The sequence below is a fragment of the Lissotriton helveticus genome, chromosome 5_1 (assembly GCF_964261635.1).
Source record: "Lissotriton helveticus chromosome 5_1, aLisHel1.1, whole genome shotgun sequence".
Lineage (NCBI taxonomy): Eukaryota > Metazoa > Chordata > Amphibia > Caudata > Salamandridae > Lissotriton > Lissotriton helveticus.
Genome location: NC_136065.1, coordinates 23,405,076 through 23,424,843, shown reverse-complemented (window position 1 = coordinate 23,424,843; position 19,768 = coordinate 23,405,076). Strand labels below are relative to the sequence as shown.

General features: G+C 47.7%; 1 protein-coding gene across 5 annotated transcripts in view; it reads right to left on the bottom strand.

Annotated features, from left to right (window-relative positions):
- Nucleotides 1–19,768, bottom strand: part of PHF1 (PHD finger protein 1) — an 836,267-nt gene that overhangs the window by 506,694 nt on the left and 309,805 nt on the right. For all 5 annotated transcript variants that reach the window (XR_013594654.1, XR_013594655.1, XM_078641645.1 and 2 more), the window contains one exon: nt 6,359–6,454. Coding sequence is in view for 3 of the 5 variants with exons in the window: in XM_078641645.1 (XP_078497771.1) it covers nt 6,359–6,454 (96 nt within the window). In the remaining 2 variants the exon portion in view is untranslated. The remainder of the gene's footprint in view (nt 1–6,358; nt 6,455–19,768) is intronic.

The window sequence follows — 19,768 nt, the reverse complement described above, 5'->3', positions numbered from 1 at the left end:
GCCGTAAAAAAGCTAGTTTTCTCGGTTCCGACAGAGAGACGTCGAGACCGCATCCGAACCCAATGGCGGAAAAAAACAATCTGGGGATGGAGCCGATGCCCATGCGCACTGTAGTCCAGGGGAGGAGCCACCTATCTCAGGATACTTCGAAGACTCTTCCAGGACAACAATGTGCGATCATCCGGACCCAACACTAGGCGGCGATCTAATGCAACAGATATGAATTTAGCAGCCCACATGCCTCGAACTGTAATGTTTCAAAAATTATCGAGGTCTTGACCTGCGGAGCTTTTAGGGCAATTCCCAGCTTAAGAGCTCCCCTACCCAGAACGTCCTGAAAAGTGAAGACATCATCTATTGGAGATACCCTCGTTGAAGGAGAGTCTGTCAAGGTAGGAGAGTAGTCTCTGTGAGAGCGGGTCGAGGAAGAAGTAGAAGGTGTTCTTCGATCTCTCCTTGTGCTTCTTGAGCGTGATCTACGCCTGCCGGTTCGCACCCTGGAGCGCGATCGTTCTCTTTGACGAGCTGGGGAGCGCGATCTTTCCCTCTGGCGAACTGGAGATCGTGATCTTTCCTTCTGATGTGATCTTTCTCTCTGGCTAATTGGGGAACGTGACCGTTCCCTCTGGCGAACTGGAGAGCGTGACCTTTCTCTCTGGCGAACTGGGGAGCGTGATCTTTCTCTTTGCCTCACCGGAGAGCGTGAACGTTCTCTAGGTCTAGAGAGCGGTTGCTGCAATCGATACGCTGTCTCCTTGTCCAGATCCCAGTGATGCAGTGGCTTGTACCATCTCGGGGAAAGCCTGACAGTAGGTGATTTATGCTTCACTGGAGAGTGTGATGGAGGCGTTGCATCCTTTTGCGAATGCCTAGATTCCTCGCTGCCCGACTGATAAATAATCACATCCGGGCCAGAGTCCGAACCTGAGCCAGCCGCAGACCTGGAGCGACCGCGAGAGTCCCTCTGCTCTGGCGATTTCTTACGCTTGGCAGCTTGACTGTCACTCACTGGCGAGCCCTGGTCATCCTCCGCAGCTGAGCCAGAACCAGACGACCTAATAGACTGCTGTGCCACTGTCTGAGGTTGGACCACTGGAGTTCCATGCCTCGACGTCGATCTCCTAGGAAGTGAAGACCCCACAGGCTTCTCCAACATCGAACTTTGCTCAACTTTCGATGGCGAGTGCCCTGCCGACGTTTGTGAATGCCTCGACGTCGAGCGTCGATGGTGGGACGCCGACGGAGGAAGCCTCGACGGCGAACTACCATGATCCTTCGACGACGATGAATGCTTCGACGTCGAATGTCGATGGGTCGTCGACGGAGAATCTCTCGACGTCGAACGCCGATGACCTGGCGACGACGAAGGATGCTTCGAGGTCGATCTCTTCCTCGGCGTCGATGGCCGATGACCTGACGACGAAAGGGGATGACTCGACGTCGATCACCGATGACCTGGCGACGACGGAGAATGCCTCGACATCGAGCGTCTATACCCAGACGATGACGGAGGATGCCTCGACGCCGAACGCCTATGACTCGGCGACGGCGGAGGCTTCGACGTCGAAAACTCTACTTGAGTCTTCGACGACAGAGGTCTCGACGTTGAGCCGCCCTGCTTCAACGGAGACCTCGACGTTGCACTCGACGCTGCACATCGCCCGGTTGACGGCAGCGGAGCCTTGACTTTCGACGCTGAAGACTTCACCTTCTTCGTCGTTGGAGACCTCGACGCCGATCCCGACGCCGAAGGAGAGCAGGTCGGTACTTTCTTCGACGTCGACCGCTTCATAAGTCTCTTTGGAGACCTACCTCTCTCAGAAAGGACATAAATCCTGCTTCTTTCTCTGTCCTTGATAGTTCTGGATGACAAGGACTGGCAGTGGACACAAGATGCTACCTCATGAGAGTCAGGTAGACAGCGAATACACACAGGATGTGTATCAGACCAAGCCTTCTTATGCCCACAGGCAGGGCAGGTGTCAAAAAAAACCTTAGGCATTTCTGACAAAAAAGTAACCTTTTTTGAGCCCAAAAAAGGTATAACTATCTCTCTAAGGTCAAAAACCGTCGAGTGAGATAAAAAAATTGAAGAAAACACCAAGTAATTCTGACAGAAAGTCAAAAAAAGGTGGGAGCTGTTAACCAGGGAGCCGGAAAGAACAACTGACCTAACTGTCACCCCTGAGGCATGATGGGAAGCCTGGGTTCATGGCTGCCTTAAAGGCACAATGCCAGTTTTTGGTTGAAAATGCTTTCATTTTCTATGTTATTGCTTTTCAATGCAGCCTGAGACTAACAATGTCTTTTTATGAGCAATTTTCAGGAGTTATGAGTGGTTTTACTCATTAAAACACAAAATTCAAAGTATATTTGATTTAATGTGTTATTTGTTTCCTTTATAATTGCAGTACATGTACAAGGTTTTTACATTGTGTTAGCCTCTTTTTGGGGCTGCATTGGTATGAGAAAAATAATATATGTACATACATATATGTGGAGTTAGATATATGTGTTTTTTACATATATATTTTTATATTGTTTCCGGGGTCCCGCACATGGGCGGGAATATTCAGTGCTTATGACTATTGATGAGGATCCCCTGGAAGAGAATCTGCTCCTACACAGAACTGTGCATAGAGACTTGAAACCTCAGTGAATTAGGGTGTACCAAAACTCACCTTAGTATCCAAAATCCCCTACCAGACTAGCAATCAGTGTCTCATTGGTTCTTCCATACCCCCAATGATTAGACAACCCAGAACATGAACTTAGAACACCTCAGGTAACGTGCAACACATGAACACTCTTTCGTTATACTATCATACCAGTCCAATACGAGGAGTAAATGAAGACACGTGTAAGTTTGAAATATTTATTTCTAATGCCGTGTTCTCAAGCGCAGTATCTTAGCTAATACAAGCAAACATATTATAAGCAACAAGGTTATCAGCATAGTTACTATTCCATAAAATACAAAGGGAGAAAGCATGGTAAAATGCTAAAGGGAAGAAGGCTAAAGAGCAACTCAGTCTTACCCTCCCTTGCTAGTATATTATATTATATCTACAGAAGGTCTCTTTGGGTTTACAAGGGCGGCCCCATAACTCTGGTCCTAGTAGAAAGGGATCACATCATTTTCTACGCCAGCTCTCTGCATGTGAATGTTCTCTAAACTGTGTGTGCATGCTCTGCGCAGTGCATTATTAAATGCGCCAAAATCAGAGGTGGCCACAGCTGCATATGTGTTATGTTTAGAACGTGCGCTGATCAGACCGAACAACAACCACTGTGTTGAAATAACCTTGAAGGCCTCGGCACTCACTGTTCAGACATAGCTTACCAAGCAGGACTGATACTATAGGAAAACATATTCTCATGTGAAGCAAAATATTCTGGTAGACTCTAAACATTTATAAATATTGTGTGCCGTGTGCAAAAGCAGCAGAGAGGAAAAATGGCGTTTAAACTTCTAATAAGCTCATGCTAACACAGTGTAAAGGCAAAGCCTATCTCCATGACAACTGGTCAGCAGTAGTCAAGCAGATCAGATCTTTCAGTGCTAAGAGTGACTGCACTCAAAAAATAGTATTAACGTAACATATTATGATAACAAAGGAAATAAAAACAGCATGTAAAATTAAGTTCTACTAGGAGACAGAACAGCAGACCTTTTAGACCTGAAGCAAATATTTATTTTAATGTCAGCTTAAGTTTGTAATCTCTGAAGTTTCAAGATGGCCTTCTTTGGACCACTGATGTAGGCTTTGTTGCCTGTGGTCCAGGAATGAAAGCACTAGACAATTGGTGCTCCTTGCACTGTAGTAGTCTACTGACTAACGTGTCCTGCTAGTGTGTGGGTAGTTCACCGTAAAAAGACTATCAAATGGTAACAAATTGCCTGTCTGATTTTCCAAACTAATGACTTCAGTCTTGCTGCATCTTAGGCATGCAACAATGTCATCTAAAACTATACATTCAAGACCATGTGATATCTAAGAACAATGGTCTTGGTTGTTCTCAAGTCGAACGTCAATCTGTGGGTAATCCATGTTCATTAGGGAATGTAGAGGATTATATGCGACAACCTCAGTGTGTGTTTATGTTAAGCAATAAAAGTTACAGGTTTAAACCTTGAAGAACTTAGCACAACACTGCTTGGTCAAAGAAGCACTGTTATTCTAGTGTTTTTTGATCTAACAAGATCGGCGGGATGAGTTAATAAACCCAGCTGTTTCAGTCAATGCAGCAAACGCCTAACTTTTATGAAGATAAACTGTTTCCATGTTCCTTCCACATCTTACCTCTGATTATTGATCAGGATGTCATGAGCGTCCATAAACTTGCGAAATTGAACCATGCCGTTCCAGGACTGTGCTACGTAGGCTAGAGATTAGCTAGTAGTTAGTAAGTTCACTGGGATCTTCAAAGCTTTAAGGACGAAGCTGAGATCAACAGTAAGCAACTAGTCATGGGTCAATCTGCTCATACCGTCTTGTATACGAGTTACTGGGCAGAAGTCCGGTGGTATATTTGATAAAGTGCTGTAGTCTCTCTTGAGTGTAAGAATGTCAAGAGGTAGTGGATTTGGGGTAAGCTGATTGGATGAAATAGGTATTTTAATTAGGGCCTTTGAAAGATGGGTCGAATTTTGGGAATCTTGTTTTCAAATAGGTTGTATTTAAGTTGACAGGATCTTTGCAAAACTTGGAGCTGCCATTACAGTGGTTTTGGTAGACACTGGTTTTCTCATCTCGCAAAATATTTCACTGGTTTGATTAGGTGCCTCCAGGAGGCTCGCTGAGTAGTAAGCAAGCATGACGTCTCAAAAGACTGAGTCTGATATTGCAGCAGCACCAACTGGCACCAGAGAACTAGAACTTCTGGAAATATTTCCTCATCTAGTCTGAAGAAACGATGAATTTTCATAAAGGTCATCCATACAAAATGCATTTTTATCTAGAGCAATTTTCAACTTTGATGGCAGTCTTGACTGCTTTTATTCGAACAAATTTTAAACATCAGTGGAAATTAACAATCTGCCTTGGAGTGTCGGAAATATACCACAGGACAGAGATAAGACTTCTTGCTGCTGCGCCTTATAGGAAGGAAAGGAGCTGTATTGCCAGGCTTGCAGACTACCTGCCAGATTAAGGCTAGTGCTAACGTTCAGTATTCCTGTGATTTGCAGCGATCCCTGCCTGATAAGACTGTTGCAACAAGTGGCACTGACAAGAGTGCTAGGGCCTAAATTCCTTCACATCCACATTGTTCTGTGGTTCCCCCAGTGAAACGGCTGTAAGTTTACGAACCAGTGTCCAACAGAGGCCACTGGATAATCAAGACCCTGAAAGCCAACATAAACCTCAAGTTAGAACGCCCATGCACCCCTGCATCCTTTACCCACACTTCTTTGTACTGAAACAGACTGACCATGCCATCAGGTCCCCTGTGCCTCTCACCTGCCATTCTCCACCTTTTAAACCCCTAACCTCGATAGGAACCACTGTCGAAAGCTCCTTCAATAAACCTGTTTAACGCCTCCAGGATATTCCTTGCTAGATGCAATATCCACTTCCTCCTGCCTTTTTATCACATATGTAGAATTGTATGCTGCCTTGACAACTCACTGGCTAGTAGAACTCCGTGACTAAGTAATATAATCTCTGCAACAAGAGTTTTTGGCAATAAGACTCTGTCAAACTACCTAGCATATTATGCTAATGTAAACCAAGACCTTAAAATAAATGCTTATATCTTTTTATAAAGGAATTACACTTCTTGAACAATATATTTATTGATAGTAGCAGATGTGCTAGTTGACCTATTTGTTCTAACCACACCACCAAGATCAGATCTCACTTTTGGACGTCACTAACCCATAAGTCAAATGCTTTGGCAATTCAGTGAGCTAGTAGTAGTATCCAGTTGTTTTTTTTCCAAACACAGTCAATACCCTCCAAAGGTTGGCCTTACAGTCATTGATTCACATAGTGCCTTGGGAATATTTGATGGTCACCCTGATAAAGTTAATCATATTTTTCTAACATATGTTTTGCGGCAGGCACTTTTTATGGGTGCTACTTGGTTAGACAAATAAAGGGAAACATGGATAGAGCTTTCACTTTATCCCCTCTGCAAGCAATTTGAACTGTACATTTCAGCACTCCTCCAAATTGACCATTTACCAAACTCACACGATAAAGGTAGAAAACAAACCCAAACATGAAGAGCACCTATTGTATCAACTGGAGCTATAAAACACAAACACGCTTTGTATAGCTACAACATGACACACTACGCTTCTAAAAAGCTACACGAGCTGGAGATGGTCTGTTTATTACTAAATAAGGATTACCTGTCCCCGTAGAGAAGAGGTTTACTTAGACACTGGGTGCAGGCCTCGTGAAACCACTGACTACATTTGCAGCACTGCAGCATTTTCATGTTCCATCTGGTGAAAGAACAAACAACAATGAGAACATCATCACCCGAAGGATTAGAGCCACAGGGAATAGTGGCAGCAGAACCAATAGATGAAGAAAATTATAAAGAGAGAGAGGTTCAAAACTTTAGATCTGAACAACTAGCTAATACCATTTGAAACAAGGTGCAGAGAGTAAAAATCCAAACTAAAACAAAACTATTGTAAAAGAACAATAGTTCAAGGCGAAAGAGTTCGGATTACCTTAATGCCTTCTATATGGGTCTTACAGCCTTGCTGTTAATGAAACTCGAAAGGATTAAGATTCTTACCGTGCTGATCTATGAGGCTAAACTCTGTTGCCAGCAACACATAACAATTGCGCTGACTTGGATGCGGTGTGCACTGTTCATTTTAAACCAAATATAGGGATTTGTTCAATCACAATATAGAACACAGTCTACTTTGTACTTCATTCTAAAGCATTAACTTATTCATTTAGTACTGTTGTTTCATTGTGTTTAGTACCATATTGCTAGTACCTCATACTTATTCCACACAACAAAATCTTCATGTCATAAATTTCTTTGATACGTAATTTTTAACACAAATGAAAAATCTTAACATTTTATGCACTACACAAAATATTTATGTCCTATTCATTTTCATGCCCTATGCTTTCGGGACAGCAAGGTCCCTTCCTCAGGGGCATATCTGAAACCCCAAACAAAATGTAATTGTTTAAACAATTGCAGAAAACATGGAGTTTCTCCAACGACCAAACACCGTTTGTGTACTGATGGTTCACATGAACCTTTATTGTTTATCACGCCACATCATGGTACATGCTACACCTGATCAATGCAAACCTGCACACTGCAAGTATGAACACTGTTTGTCACACTCATGAGACTGGCGTTGCTAGTCATCTGAGCATTCCTACCTCGTGAGATCCCACTCGGTAGTGGATCTGTGATGATTGCGATGCCTCAGGGCGCAAAGGGATCGGTTGAGGAATCGGGTCCATGATCGAGCATGTGCTGCAAACTGTACTTTGGGAAGAGTGTCAGGATAGGGCTCAAATTTCGTTTCTACTTCTTCCTGACTGCAAAGAGGACGTGATGAGGGGGGCGGCCTCGAGAGTGGGAAATAATTGGTGCCTTCAGCTTGAAATAGGATTTTCTTTTACATCTGTGACTTCTTTCAGAGTTCAGCAACATACAACTTTGTTTGTCAGTCCCATATCCCCTTTGGGTGCATGAGGGCACATTCTTCGCTCAACTTGGAGTCATGCCAAGCCCAAATATCTGAGACACATCTTGTGCGGGTGCATCAACGTTATAGGTTTCCGACAATCTCAGCACAATTTGAAGAGTTTTAGAAAGAATCTGTCAACCATTGAAAAGGGAGTGGCATTAAGGACCCACACACAAAGGCACACAAACAAAGGAACTGATGTCAGTGATTAGGTTTGGAGTCTATATGCAGCTCTGCTCCATCACTTCTGGGGTGGACCAAAGTCGACCTGAAGCTGCAAGATATACCTAACAACACACAGGAGAACTTGTGTAAAAACTTCCAGAGTCAATCTGGTAAAAAGGTGAGGAAGCTGCAGTTAGAAGTATCCATTAGAACATATCTTGTAAAGGTATGTACAAGTGGCCACTTTACACACTTCAGTAATGCAGGAGTAGATCATTTCCCTTCTTGCAGAAGAGGCTTACCAGACACAATTTATGTTACCATTAGGGTAACAGAATAATGAAAACATTCATGTGGAAACAGACTGTTTCTGGGATATGTTTGATAGCATCTGGCAGTTCTACATACTGTTTATTGATGTGCATACCATCAGGAATGCCACTACTTTTATGAAAAAATCATTAAAATACAAAAACATGAAACAAATTGCTTCTAAGAGATTAAACCTGTACCATGGGACCCATAACTGACTGGAACAAACTCCTTCTTAGTCCACGCCCTTGCTCAGACTTCGCCTCCTTTAGGAAGGATTTGAAGACTTGGCTGTTTTAGAATGTTTTATCCTTTCATGAGCAGCACTGAGAGACTTCTGCGGGAGTGAGATGTGTGTGATACCAAATGCCCGAATAAATAAATAAATAAATAATGTCTAGTTGTCTTAAGTACTTAAGTACTTAGTTTTATCTAGGTTGAACGACAATACCAACTTGGACATCAAAAGACTGTAAAGAAGTCTCTGCAGAAGAAGAACAATAGTTACTTACCTGTAATCTGTGGTTCTCCAGTATTGGTGTCTTTCATAGATTCACATGCCTGAATCATTCCCCGTCGTCAGAGTGGGAGTCCCACGGTACATAAAAAAGCAATAATGAACAAGTTACTTACCTTCGGTAACGATATATCTGTAAGAAACAGTAGTTAGTATTAGATTCCTTACCTTAGAATATCCCCAGGCGTCAGTCTGGATCCGGAAACTTTTGCGTAGCAGTACCCCTGCGCGTCGGTAGGCGTCGTCTGCAGGCGTCCCCTGCGGCTCCGCGTCCGTCGTCGGCGTCGTGCGCCGTGATGACGTCGCTGGAGTATATAGACGCCGCCTCCGCGCGCTGACGTCAGTTCTTTGCACACAGCTTTTCCGCGCCAGAACACGCAGAGCCATGTGAGAACCAACACTGGTGCCATTTGAAACTAGGGCCCTGAAAGGGATGTCCTTAACCCTAGGTATCAGTTCGCAGAACGGGGAGGATGGGTGGGGCGGTAAGGAATCTAATACTAACTACTGTTTCTTACAGATATATCGTTACCGAAGGTAAGTAACTTGTTCATCTGAAAGAAACAGGTTAGTATTAGATTCCTTACCTTAGAATAGATACCTGTAGGAGAGTAGGGTCTGCAATCCTATGATCACCCAGATTTTTGCTTTTTGCTGCACTGGTTTACGACTTTCCCTGGCTGTGGGCCTGCTAATCAGACCCACAGCCTAGCTGTTCTCTCTATCCAAATTGTACTCAGGTACTGAATTGGCACTGGGCCCTCTCCAAGTCCCTGTACCCAGGGCTGAGGTGTACCCAGAAGTCTCCCAGGGGCTGAAGCATGTATTATGCCACCCCTGGATTGACTAACTAAAACTGACACAACTGGCTGCACGACAGCTGGGGCAAGGTGGTGTACTCACCCTTTGCTTTAGAGATAGTATACCTATATCTAACCCTAAAATGGACACACAGATCTCCTATCAGTCACTCCTATGGCAGGCCTTAACAATCCTGAAGGCAGAGTGCTTGGAATCGTGTGAGATGGTGCTCTGGCACGAGCTGAGCCTGTCTGCGGCTTTCGGGATCCATCCCTTAGCCGTTTCCATGATATCGCATACCATATACTCTTAAGTGCATTATAATCCTCGCGGTTATGTGCCAACTCTGGTATCGCTTTATCAAAACATGTCGAGTAAGGTGTCATACGAATTGGAATACTAACCCCTCGCCAATTCTGGCGACGGGGTTAGCATTCCACCCTTCTAGAGGGACACGACATGCCTGTAACCTATAACCCGGTTAAAAGTCAGACAGAGACTTAGCATCCACAAAATGGATGCTGCCACCGAGACACAAGTCTGCCCTCCTGCTGCTGGGAGTCCTCCCAGAGCAGGAGACAAGGACAAAGGGTTTCCTGCCAGGGGCGGTGCCAGCACCGTCCCAGACAGGGTTTTGTGTATTGTAGGTAGGCAGGGCTTTAGAGGAAGGTGACTGCAAGTAGCACCCCGGTGCTCACTGTGCATAGGCCGGCTTGAACCAGTTCCAGGGTCACTCCAGACCCTGGGCCGGGGAAAAGCCCGCCAAGGAAGTGGGTGTAACCACCCCCCTCCTAGTCCCACCCATAGGGCAGGACTTAGTCGCGTGCCAGCCCCTTTTTACAGGATAAAGGTAGAGACTGGCCCCCTTCCAAATCAGATCATCTTTGAATCCTGAAACTACTTTCTGCGAAAGGAACTCAAGACTTCTTCCTAAGATTTCTCCCTTGTGACTAAGGAGTAGTCACCCTGCATCCGCAGGCACCATCTAAGAACACTGCGGTCTGCTGTAAGTCCTTCCTCCGGAATCCGACTGCCCAGCTCGACGAGAACCGGCTTCCCTGGCACCTCTGACCTCTACCCACCTCTACAGCCCAGCTGAGAACCGTGGGTGCGACGAGACCTCAAGGGACCGGCCATCTGCAAGACTGCCCGACTTCTTTCCAGCAAGCCCGCCGAGCAATCTACTGGTGAGTGCTTTGGGGTCCGAGAAGCCCCGACTCTGAGCAGCTCCAGCTCCGAAGTGCAGCCCCCCAGCATCTCCACGATCTGCGTGGGGCCCTTCTGCTTTCCGCTGCTCACCGCGTTGTTTGGCTACTAGCCCGTTGGCTTGTGGCCTTCCTGACGACGCCCGACGACATTTCTGCTGCTGGTCTGGTTGCTCCAGACTGGCCCTTGCTCCCTTCCAGAAGAGGAGCACCCCGGACCCTCCTGGTCCACTCAAGACGCCATTTTGAGTCCACCGCGTGGGCTTGAATTAGCCACGGCTTGTTGCCCAATCCTGGGTAACTTCGACACCAACGACTTCATCCTTCGTGGGACAGCTCGCACCTCCATCCTGGTCGCCGACAACGCCTCCTGGTCCGAGAGACTGCAGAGCCCAGCAGCGCCCACTCACCTGACTGCGGTGACTTCGCCCGGTGCCATCCTGGTGCCCACTTAATCACTGGCTAGTGATTCAAGAACTTGGTCCCCTCTGCTTTCAGGTTTTCTTCTTCCTTGATCCAGGCTTGGATCCATCGAACTTTCCTTCACTGGTCGCCTGCCAGCACCTTCTTCCTTCCAGGCTCCCGGTCCGGCAACGAGATCCCCGACGTCTTTTCAGACCTATGCAGCTGCAGCCCCTGGGCTAGGTAACTTCGGCACTCCGGTGTCCCAGCATAGCCTCACTATCCAAGGGTCAGGATCCACTGTCATTTTCTTCCTACCAGGTCGGGTTCGCCCGTGAACACTAACTTTGCCTTTACTAGCCTCCATAGACTTTGTCCCGCATCCCGCGTGAGAGTGCACACTCTGCACCCGAGTCCCCTGGGCCTCCTAGTAGTAATCTAACGATTCCCTAGTCCAGTCCTAGCGATTCCAAAGCCTATTAGACCTGTTACTTACCTGCTAGTAATTCGCATTCCACTTTTAGTGTATATGGTTTTTCGTGCCCCTCGGGCATTTGTGTAACGTGCTAACTTAAAAGTATTTTCGTAAGAGTTTTGTTGTGTGCCAAGCACCCTGTCCTCATAAAGAGTACAGGGTTGTTGTGATTCTAATAAATACATTGTTTATTTTCATAACACTTGTGTGGTGTCCTTTCACTGGGTGTTCAAGGGGTAATGTGATGGTAAAACAGCTGGCTTAACACGCCCTCTAGAGTCTTAGCCTTAGACTGCTCGTATCCATGCTACTAGGATAGCTGGTCTATAAGGTTGACTTACAACCAATCATCAATAAGGGTTGTTTGGACTGATATATAGTGATCACTAGAATAGTGAACACTGCACATCAGGCCAACTTCTCACATTGGTGAGCAGCGGTTGGGATTTGAGCTTGCTGTTGTTTTACCACACATGCCCTAAGAATATCTTGTGAAAGATCACATAAGTACTAAAGGTACATATAACTTAGCTTAGAATACTCTGAGTTCTACTGAACCAGCTGTTGTAGCTCCTAGGGCCTAGCACACCCTAAACTACAACTCTAGCAAGGGATCAGTAGGCAAACATATAGTGTAGGTAAGTGCACCACTTACACCTCACTAGAAAAGCATGTCGACTCAGGGGGACTCTACTGAGACTCCCCTGGTCAGTGTTGACCCTCCACAGGTCACTTCAAGATATGCAGCTCTCAATTTTCAGGAGATGAGACAACTCTGTGTCTCCAGGAAACTGAAGCAGGGGTCTAACCCCACCCTTCCCTTTCTGATAGGTCTCTTAGAGACATATGATGCCAGAAAGCTCTCTCAGTTACATGAGAGCATGCCAGCCTTAGAGGGAACCTCTGGGGATCCAGACCTCCCCAACACTGATTCAGCAGTTGAGGAGGAGGATGAGGAGGTACTCTCTGGGGATGAGGTAGACAAGGGTCTTGAGGTAGTCAGAAGGCTAACTAGGACCAACTTAGACTTACTTGGGCTAGGATCTGGGGGCCCCCCAGTACTAACCCGAAGTGGGCCTAACCTTGGAGTTAGGAGAGATAGATCTCTTTCTAGGGACTCCAATAGATCTCTGCACTCTAATGCCTCTTCTCAGGGGAGAAGGAATCCTCCACAGAGGAGATTTACTTCCCCTCAGAGAAAGGAGCATGAAGCTAGGATGAGACAAGCTGAACTGAGGATTGAAAGGGAAGAAATTGCCCTGGCCAAAGAGAAGCTTGCCCTGGCAAGAGAGCAGCAGATGAGTGGGCTAGCTCCCACTGATGGCAGCAATCTCCCAAGAGATAGAGAGAAGGGTTTAGATACTAAACACCTGACTAAAATAGTGCCCCCCTTTAAGCAAGGGGATGACATCCAGAAATGGATGGCTGCTCTGGAGAGGGCCTGCACTGTGCAGAACATTCCCCAGAGTCAGTGGGCAGCTATACTGTGGCTCTCCTTTGATGGTAAAGGTAGAGATAAGCTCCTCACTACAAGAGTGGAGGATGCTAACAATTACCAGGTCCTGAAGAATACACTGGTTGATGGGTTTGGTTTAACCACTGAGCAGTACAGGTTGCTGTTCAGAGACACCCAGAAAACTCAGTCTCAGGACTGGTCTGATTTTGTGGATTGTGCCACTAAGGCTTTGGAGAGCTGGTTGCTGGGTAGCAAGGTTACAGATTACACAGGATTGTATAATCTAATGATGAGAGAACAAATTTTAAACAATTGTCAGAACCAGTTGCTGCACCAGCACCTTGTTGATTCAGATCTGACCTCTCCCCAAGAATTGGGAAAGAAGGCAGACAAATGGGTCAGGACAAGGATCAAGCAGAACCAGAACCAGAACCAGGGTGGTCAGAAGAAAGCAGACCAGAAGGGTAATGTTAAGAATGAGCAAAATGACCAGAAGTCTTCACCAGGTCCCCAACAAACCAAAGAGGGTGGGGGTCAGGCTTCCCAGAAGAAGAAGACTCAAGAAGGCCAGTCAAAAAGGTGGTGCCAGTACTGCAAAAGTAAATCTCACTGGTTTAGTGAGTGCACCAAAAGAGGAGGAGGACAAACTCCTACCACTACAGCTCCTAAAGCAACTGCACCCCCTAGTACAGTCAGTAGTGGTAGTGTCACTCCCAAGGCATTAGTTGGGTTAACCTTGGGTACTGAGGGGTCTGACAACTTAGTTGGCACACTCACTCAGGCTGTCCTTGTCTGTACAGGGGATATGGATATGTCCCCTGAAATAAGTCCCAATACTTTGGGCAAATACAGGCAGACACCTTTGATTAATGGCAAAATGGCTCAGGCCTATAGGGACACTTGTGCCAGTGTCACCATGGTGACACCTAACTTTGTGGACCCTGGACAGATCATGCCAGGTACTGATTTCCTGGTGACCAATGCCAGCAATGTCACTACTAGTCATAGTGTGGCAATTGTAGCTTTCTCCTGGGGTGGAGTGAAGGGACAAAAGAAAGTTGTAGTCAGTTCAGACCTCCCAGTTGATTGTTTGTTGGGCAATGATTTGGAGTCATCACAATGGTCAGAAGTGGAGCAGAGGACTCACATGGAGATGTTAGGCTTGCCAGCACATGTGCTTGCTGTGACTAGGTCACAGGCCAGAAGATGCCCCACTGAACAGGTGCTGGATCCTGAAATTATGGACCAGACACCTCCCAAGAAGAAGAGCAGTAAGGGTAAGGCTTTGCCTTCCCCCTTGCCCCAGGTTGAGGATCAAGTCTCTGAGGAGGCTGATCTAGCAGAGCTGAGGGAAACTGAGCCTAAAGAGCTTGAACTTGATCAAGTTGAGTTTCTGGGCTCAGGGGGACCCTCCAGAGCAGACCTGGGGAAGGAACAGTTGAGCTGCCCTTCCCTTGAACCCCTCAGACAGCAGGCTGCTGCTGAGGCTGCAGGGAATGCCACAGGTGCCCACAGGGTATACTGGGAAGATGGACTCCTGTACTCTGAGTCAAGAGACCCCAAGCCTGGTGCAACCAGGAGGCTGGTCATCCCCTTGTCTCTGAGAGGTTTCCTTCTCACCTTGGCCCATGAGATTCCCCTTGCAGGTCATTTAGGTCAGACAAAGACTTGGGACAGGCTTGTCTCACACTTTCACTGGCCCCATATGAATGAGAATACCAAGGAGTTTTGTCGCTCATGTGTCACTTGCCAAGCCAGTGGTAAGTCAGGTGGCACAACAAAGGCCCCCCTTATACCACTACCGGTGGTGGGGGTTCCCTTTGAAAGAGTGGGGATTGACATTGTTGGTCCAATGGAACCCCAGACAGCATCAGGACACAAGTTTATACTGGTGGTGGTGGACCATGCCACCAGGTATCCTGAGGCTATTCCCCTTAGGACCACTACAGCCCCTGTAGTGGCAAGAGCCCTAGTTGGAGTGTTCTCCAGAGTGGGTTTCCCTAAGGAGGTCGTTTCTGACAGAGGTACAAACTTCATGTCAGGATATCTGACTGCCATGTGGAAAGAGTGTGGTGTGAACTACAAGTTCACCACACCCTATCATCCACAATGCAATGGGCTTGTTGAGAGATTCAACAGGACCCTGAAAGGGATGATTCATGGACTACCTGAACCTCTTAGGAGAAGATGGGATGTCCTGATCCCCTGCCTCTTGTTTGCTTACAGAGAGGTCCCACAGAAGGGGGTTGGCTACAGCCCTTTTGAGCTTCTGTATGGGCATCCTGTAAGGGGACCCCTGTGTTTGGTGAAGGAAGGATGGGAGAGACCTCTCAAAAAGCCTGCAACCAACATAGTGGACTATGTACTTGGTCTCCGCTCCAGGATGGCTGAGTATATGGAAAAGGCATCTAAAAACCTTGAGGCCAGCCAGGAACTTCAAAAAGCTTGGCATGACCAAAAGGCTGTACTGACTGTGTACCAGCCAGGACAGAAGGTGTGGGTGCTGGAGCCAGTGGCCCCAGCAGCTCTGAAAGACAAATGGTCTGGGCCCCACACCATCATTGAGCAAAAGGGAGAGGTTACCTACTTGGTGGACCTTGGAACTCCCAGGAGCCCTCTCAGAGTGCTCCATGTTAACAGGCTCAAGGCATATGTTGACAGGAAGGACATGAGCTTGCTCATGGCCACAGATGAGGGACAGGAGGAAGAGAGTGACCCTCTCCCAGACCTGCTCACTCAGAATCCTGATGATGGGTCAGTTGATGGTGTTGTCTTTTGTGGCAGCCTCACTGAACATCAGCAACAGGATTGCAGGCAAGTTCTGCAATCCTTTCGACATATGTTCTCTCTGACACCCAGCCAAACTGATTGGTGTACCCATGATGTTGACACTGGAGACAGTCTGCCTGTCAAGAGTAAAATCTACAGGCAGCCTGATCATGTTAGAGACTGCATCAAAACTGAAGTGCAGAAAATGTTGGAACTGGGAGTCATTGAGCCCTCAGATAGCCCTTGGGCTAGCCCAGTAGTTCTAGTGCCAAAGCCTCACACCCAGGGTGGTAAGAGAGAGATGAGGTTTTGCGTAGACTACAGAGGCCTCAATGCAGTCACTAAGACTGATGCCCACCCAATACCAAGAGCAGATGAGCTTATAGATAGATTGGCTTCTGCCAACTTCTTAAGCACATTTGATTTGACAGCTGGGTATTGGCAAATCAGGTTAGCTGAGGAAGCCAAACCTAAGACAGCATTTTCTACCCCTGGAGGGCATTATCAATTTGTGGTAATGCCCTTTGGACTGAAAAATGCACCTGCCACCTTCCAAAGGTTGGTGAATCAAGTCCTCACTGGGCTGGATGACTTCTGTGCAGCTTATCTTGACGATATTGCTGTCTTTAGCTCCACCTGGGAGGATCACCTGGTCCACCTGAGGAAAGTGTTGGAGGCCCTGCAAAAGGCAGGCCTCACTATCAAGGCCACAAAGTGCCAGATAGGGCAGTCACAGGTTGTATACCTGGGCCACCTTGTAGGTGGAGGCCAGGTTCAGCCACTGGAGAGTAAGATACAGGCCATCAAGGACTGGACTCCTCCAATCACCCAGACTCAGGTTCGAGCTTTCTTGGGCCTGACTGGGTACTATAGGAAGTTTGTCAGAAATTATGGGTCCATAGTGACCCCCCTTAATGACCTGACAAGCAAGAAGATGCCAAAGAAAGTTCAGTGGACAGCAAGCTGTCAGAAAGCATTCAATGACCTAAAGCAGGCCATGTGCACAGCACCTATCCTCAAGAGTCCAGATTACTCCAAGCCATTCATTGTCCAAACAGATGCTTCTGAGTTGGGTGTGGGAGCTGTTCTGTCTCAACTGAATTTTGATGGTAATGATCAGCCTATTGCTTTCATTAGCAGGAGGTTGACACCCAGAGAGAAAAATTGGTCAGCTATTGAGAGGGAGGCCTTTGCTGTGGTCTGGGCCCTGAAGAAGCTGAGGGCCTACTTGTTTGGCACTCACTTCACCATTCAGACAGACCATAAGCCCCTCTTGTGGCTAAATCAGATGAAGGGTGAAAACCCCAAACTGCTTAGGTGGTCCATTTCCCTACAGGGGATGGATTTTACAGTGGAGCATAGACCTGGGACTGATCACAGCAATGCTGATGGGCTCTCCAGGTATTTCCACTTAGAGCAAGAAGACTCACCTGGTCAAGGTTAGTTTATTGTCCCAAAGTTTGGGGGGGGGTCATGTAGGAGAGTAGGGTCTGCAATCCTATGATCACCCAGATTTTTGCTTTTTGCTGCACTGGTTTACGACTTTCCCTGGCTGTGGGCCTGCTAATCAGACCCACAGCCTAGCTGTTCTCTCTATCCAAATTGTACTCAGGTACTGAATTGGCACTGGGCCCTCTCCAAGTCCCTGTACCCAGGGCTGAGGTGTACCCAGAAGTCTCCCAGGGGCTGAAGCATGTATTATGCCACCCCTGGATTGACTAACTAAAACTGACACAACTGGCTGCACGACAGCTGGGGCAAGGTGGTGTACTCACCCTTTGCTTTAGAGATAGTATACCTATATCTAACCCTAAAATGGACACACAGATCTCCTATCAGTCACTCCTATGGCAGGCCTTAACAATCCTGAAGGCAGAGTGCTTGGAATCGTGTGAGATGGTGCTCTGGCACGAGCTGAGCCTGTCTGCGGCTTTCGGGATCCATCCCTTAGCCGTTTCCATGATATCGCATACCATATACTCTTAAGTGCATTATAATCCTCGCGGTTATGTGCCAACTCTGGTATCGCTTTATCAAAACATGTCGAGTAAGGTGTCATACGAATTGGAATACTAACCCCTCGCCAATTCTGGCGACGGGGTTAGCATTCCACCCTTCTAGAGGGACACGACATGCCTGTAACCTATAACCCGGTTAAAAGTCAGACAGAGCCTTAGCATCCACAAAATGGATGCTGCCACCGAGACACAAGTCTGCCCTCCTGCTGCTGGGAGTCCTCCCAGAGCAGGAGACAAGGACAAAGGGTTTCCTGCCAGGGGCGGTGCCAGCACCGTCCCAGACAGGGTTTTGTGTATTGTAGGTAGGCAGGGCTTTAGAGGAAGGTGACTGCAAGTAGCACCCCGGTGCTCACTGTGCATAGGCCGGCTTGAACCAGTTCCAGGGTCACTCCAGACCCTGGGCCGGGGAAAAGCCCGCCAAGGAAGTGGGTGTAACCACCCCCCTCCTAGTCCCACCCATAGGGCAGGACTTAGTCGCGTGCCAGCCCCTTTTTACAGGATAAAGGTAGAGACTGGCCCCCTTCCAAATCAGATCATCTTTGAATCCTGAAACTACTTTCTGCGAAAGGAACTCAAGACTTCTTCCTAAGATTTCTCCCTTGTGACTAAGGAGTAGTCACCCTGCATCCGCAGGCACCATCTAAGAACACTGCGGTCTGCTGTAAGTCCTTCCTCCGGAATCCGACTGCCCAGCTCGACGAGAACCGGCTTCCCTGGCACCTCTGACCTCTACCCACCTCTACAGCCCAGCTGAGAACCGTGGGTGCGACGAGACCTCAAGGGACCGGCCATCTGCAAGACTGCCCGACTTCTTTCCAGCAAGCCCGCCGAGCAATCTACTGGTGAGTGCTTTGGGGTCCGAGAAGCCCCGACTCTGAGCAGCTCCAGCTCCGAAGTGCAGCCCCCCAGCATCTCCACGATCTGCGTGGGGCCCTTCTGCTTTCCGCTGCTCACCGCGTTGTTTGGCTACTAGCCCGTTGGCTTGTGGCCTTCCTGACGACGCCCGACGACATTTCTGCTGCTGGTCTGGTTGCTCCAGACTGGCCCTTGCTCCCTTCCAGAAGAGGAGCACCCCGGACCCTCCTGGTCCACTCAAGACGCCATTTTGAGTCCACCGCGTGGGCTTGAATTAGCCACGGCTTGTTGCCCAATCCTGGGTAACTTCGACACCAACGACTTCATCCTTCGTGGGACAGCTCGCACCTCCATCCTGGTCGCCGACAACGCCTCCTGGTCCGAGAGACTGCAGAGCCCAGCAGCGCCCACTCACCTGACTGCGGTGACTTCGCCCGGTGCCATCCTGGTGCCCACTTAATCACTGGCTAGTGATTCAAGAACTTGGTCCCCTCTGCTTTCAGGTTTTCTTCTTCCTTGATCCAGGCTTGGATCCATCGAACTTTCCTTCACTGGTCGCCTGCCAGCACCTTCTTCCTTCCAGGCTCCCGGTCCGGCAACGAGATCCCCGACGTCTTTTCAGACCTATGCAGCTGCAGCCCCTGGGCTAGGTAACTTCGGCACTCCGGTGTCCCAGCATAGCCTCACTATCCAAGGGTCAGGATCCACTGTCATTTTCTTCCTACCAGGTCGGGTTCGCCCGTGAACACTAACTTTGCCTTTACTAGCCTCCATAGACTTTGTCCCGCATCCCGCGTGAGAGTGCACACTCTGCACCCGAGTCCCCTGGGCCTCCTAGTAGTAATCTAACGATTCCCTAGTCCAGTCCTAGCGATTCCAAAGCCTATTAGACCTGTTACTTACCTGCTAGTAATTCGCATTCCACTTTTAGTGTATATGGTTTTTCGTGCCCCTCGGGCATTTGTGTAACGTGCTAACTTAAAAGTATTTTCGTAAGAGTTTTGTTGTGTGCCAAGCACCCTGTCCTCATAAAGAGTACAGGGTTGTTGTGATTCTAATAAATACATTGTTTATTTTCATAACACTTGTGTGGTGTCCTTTCACTGGGTGTT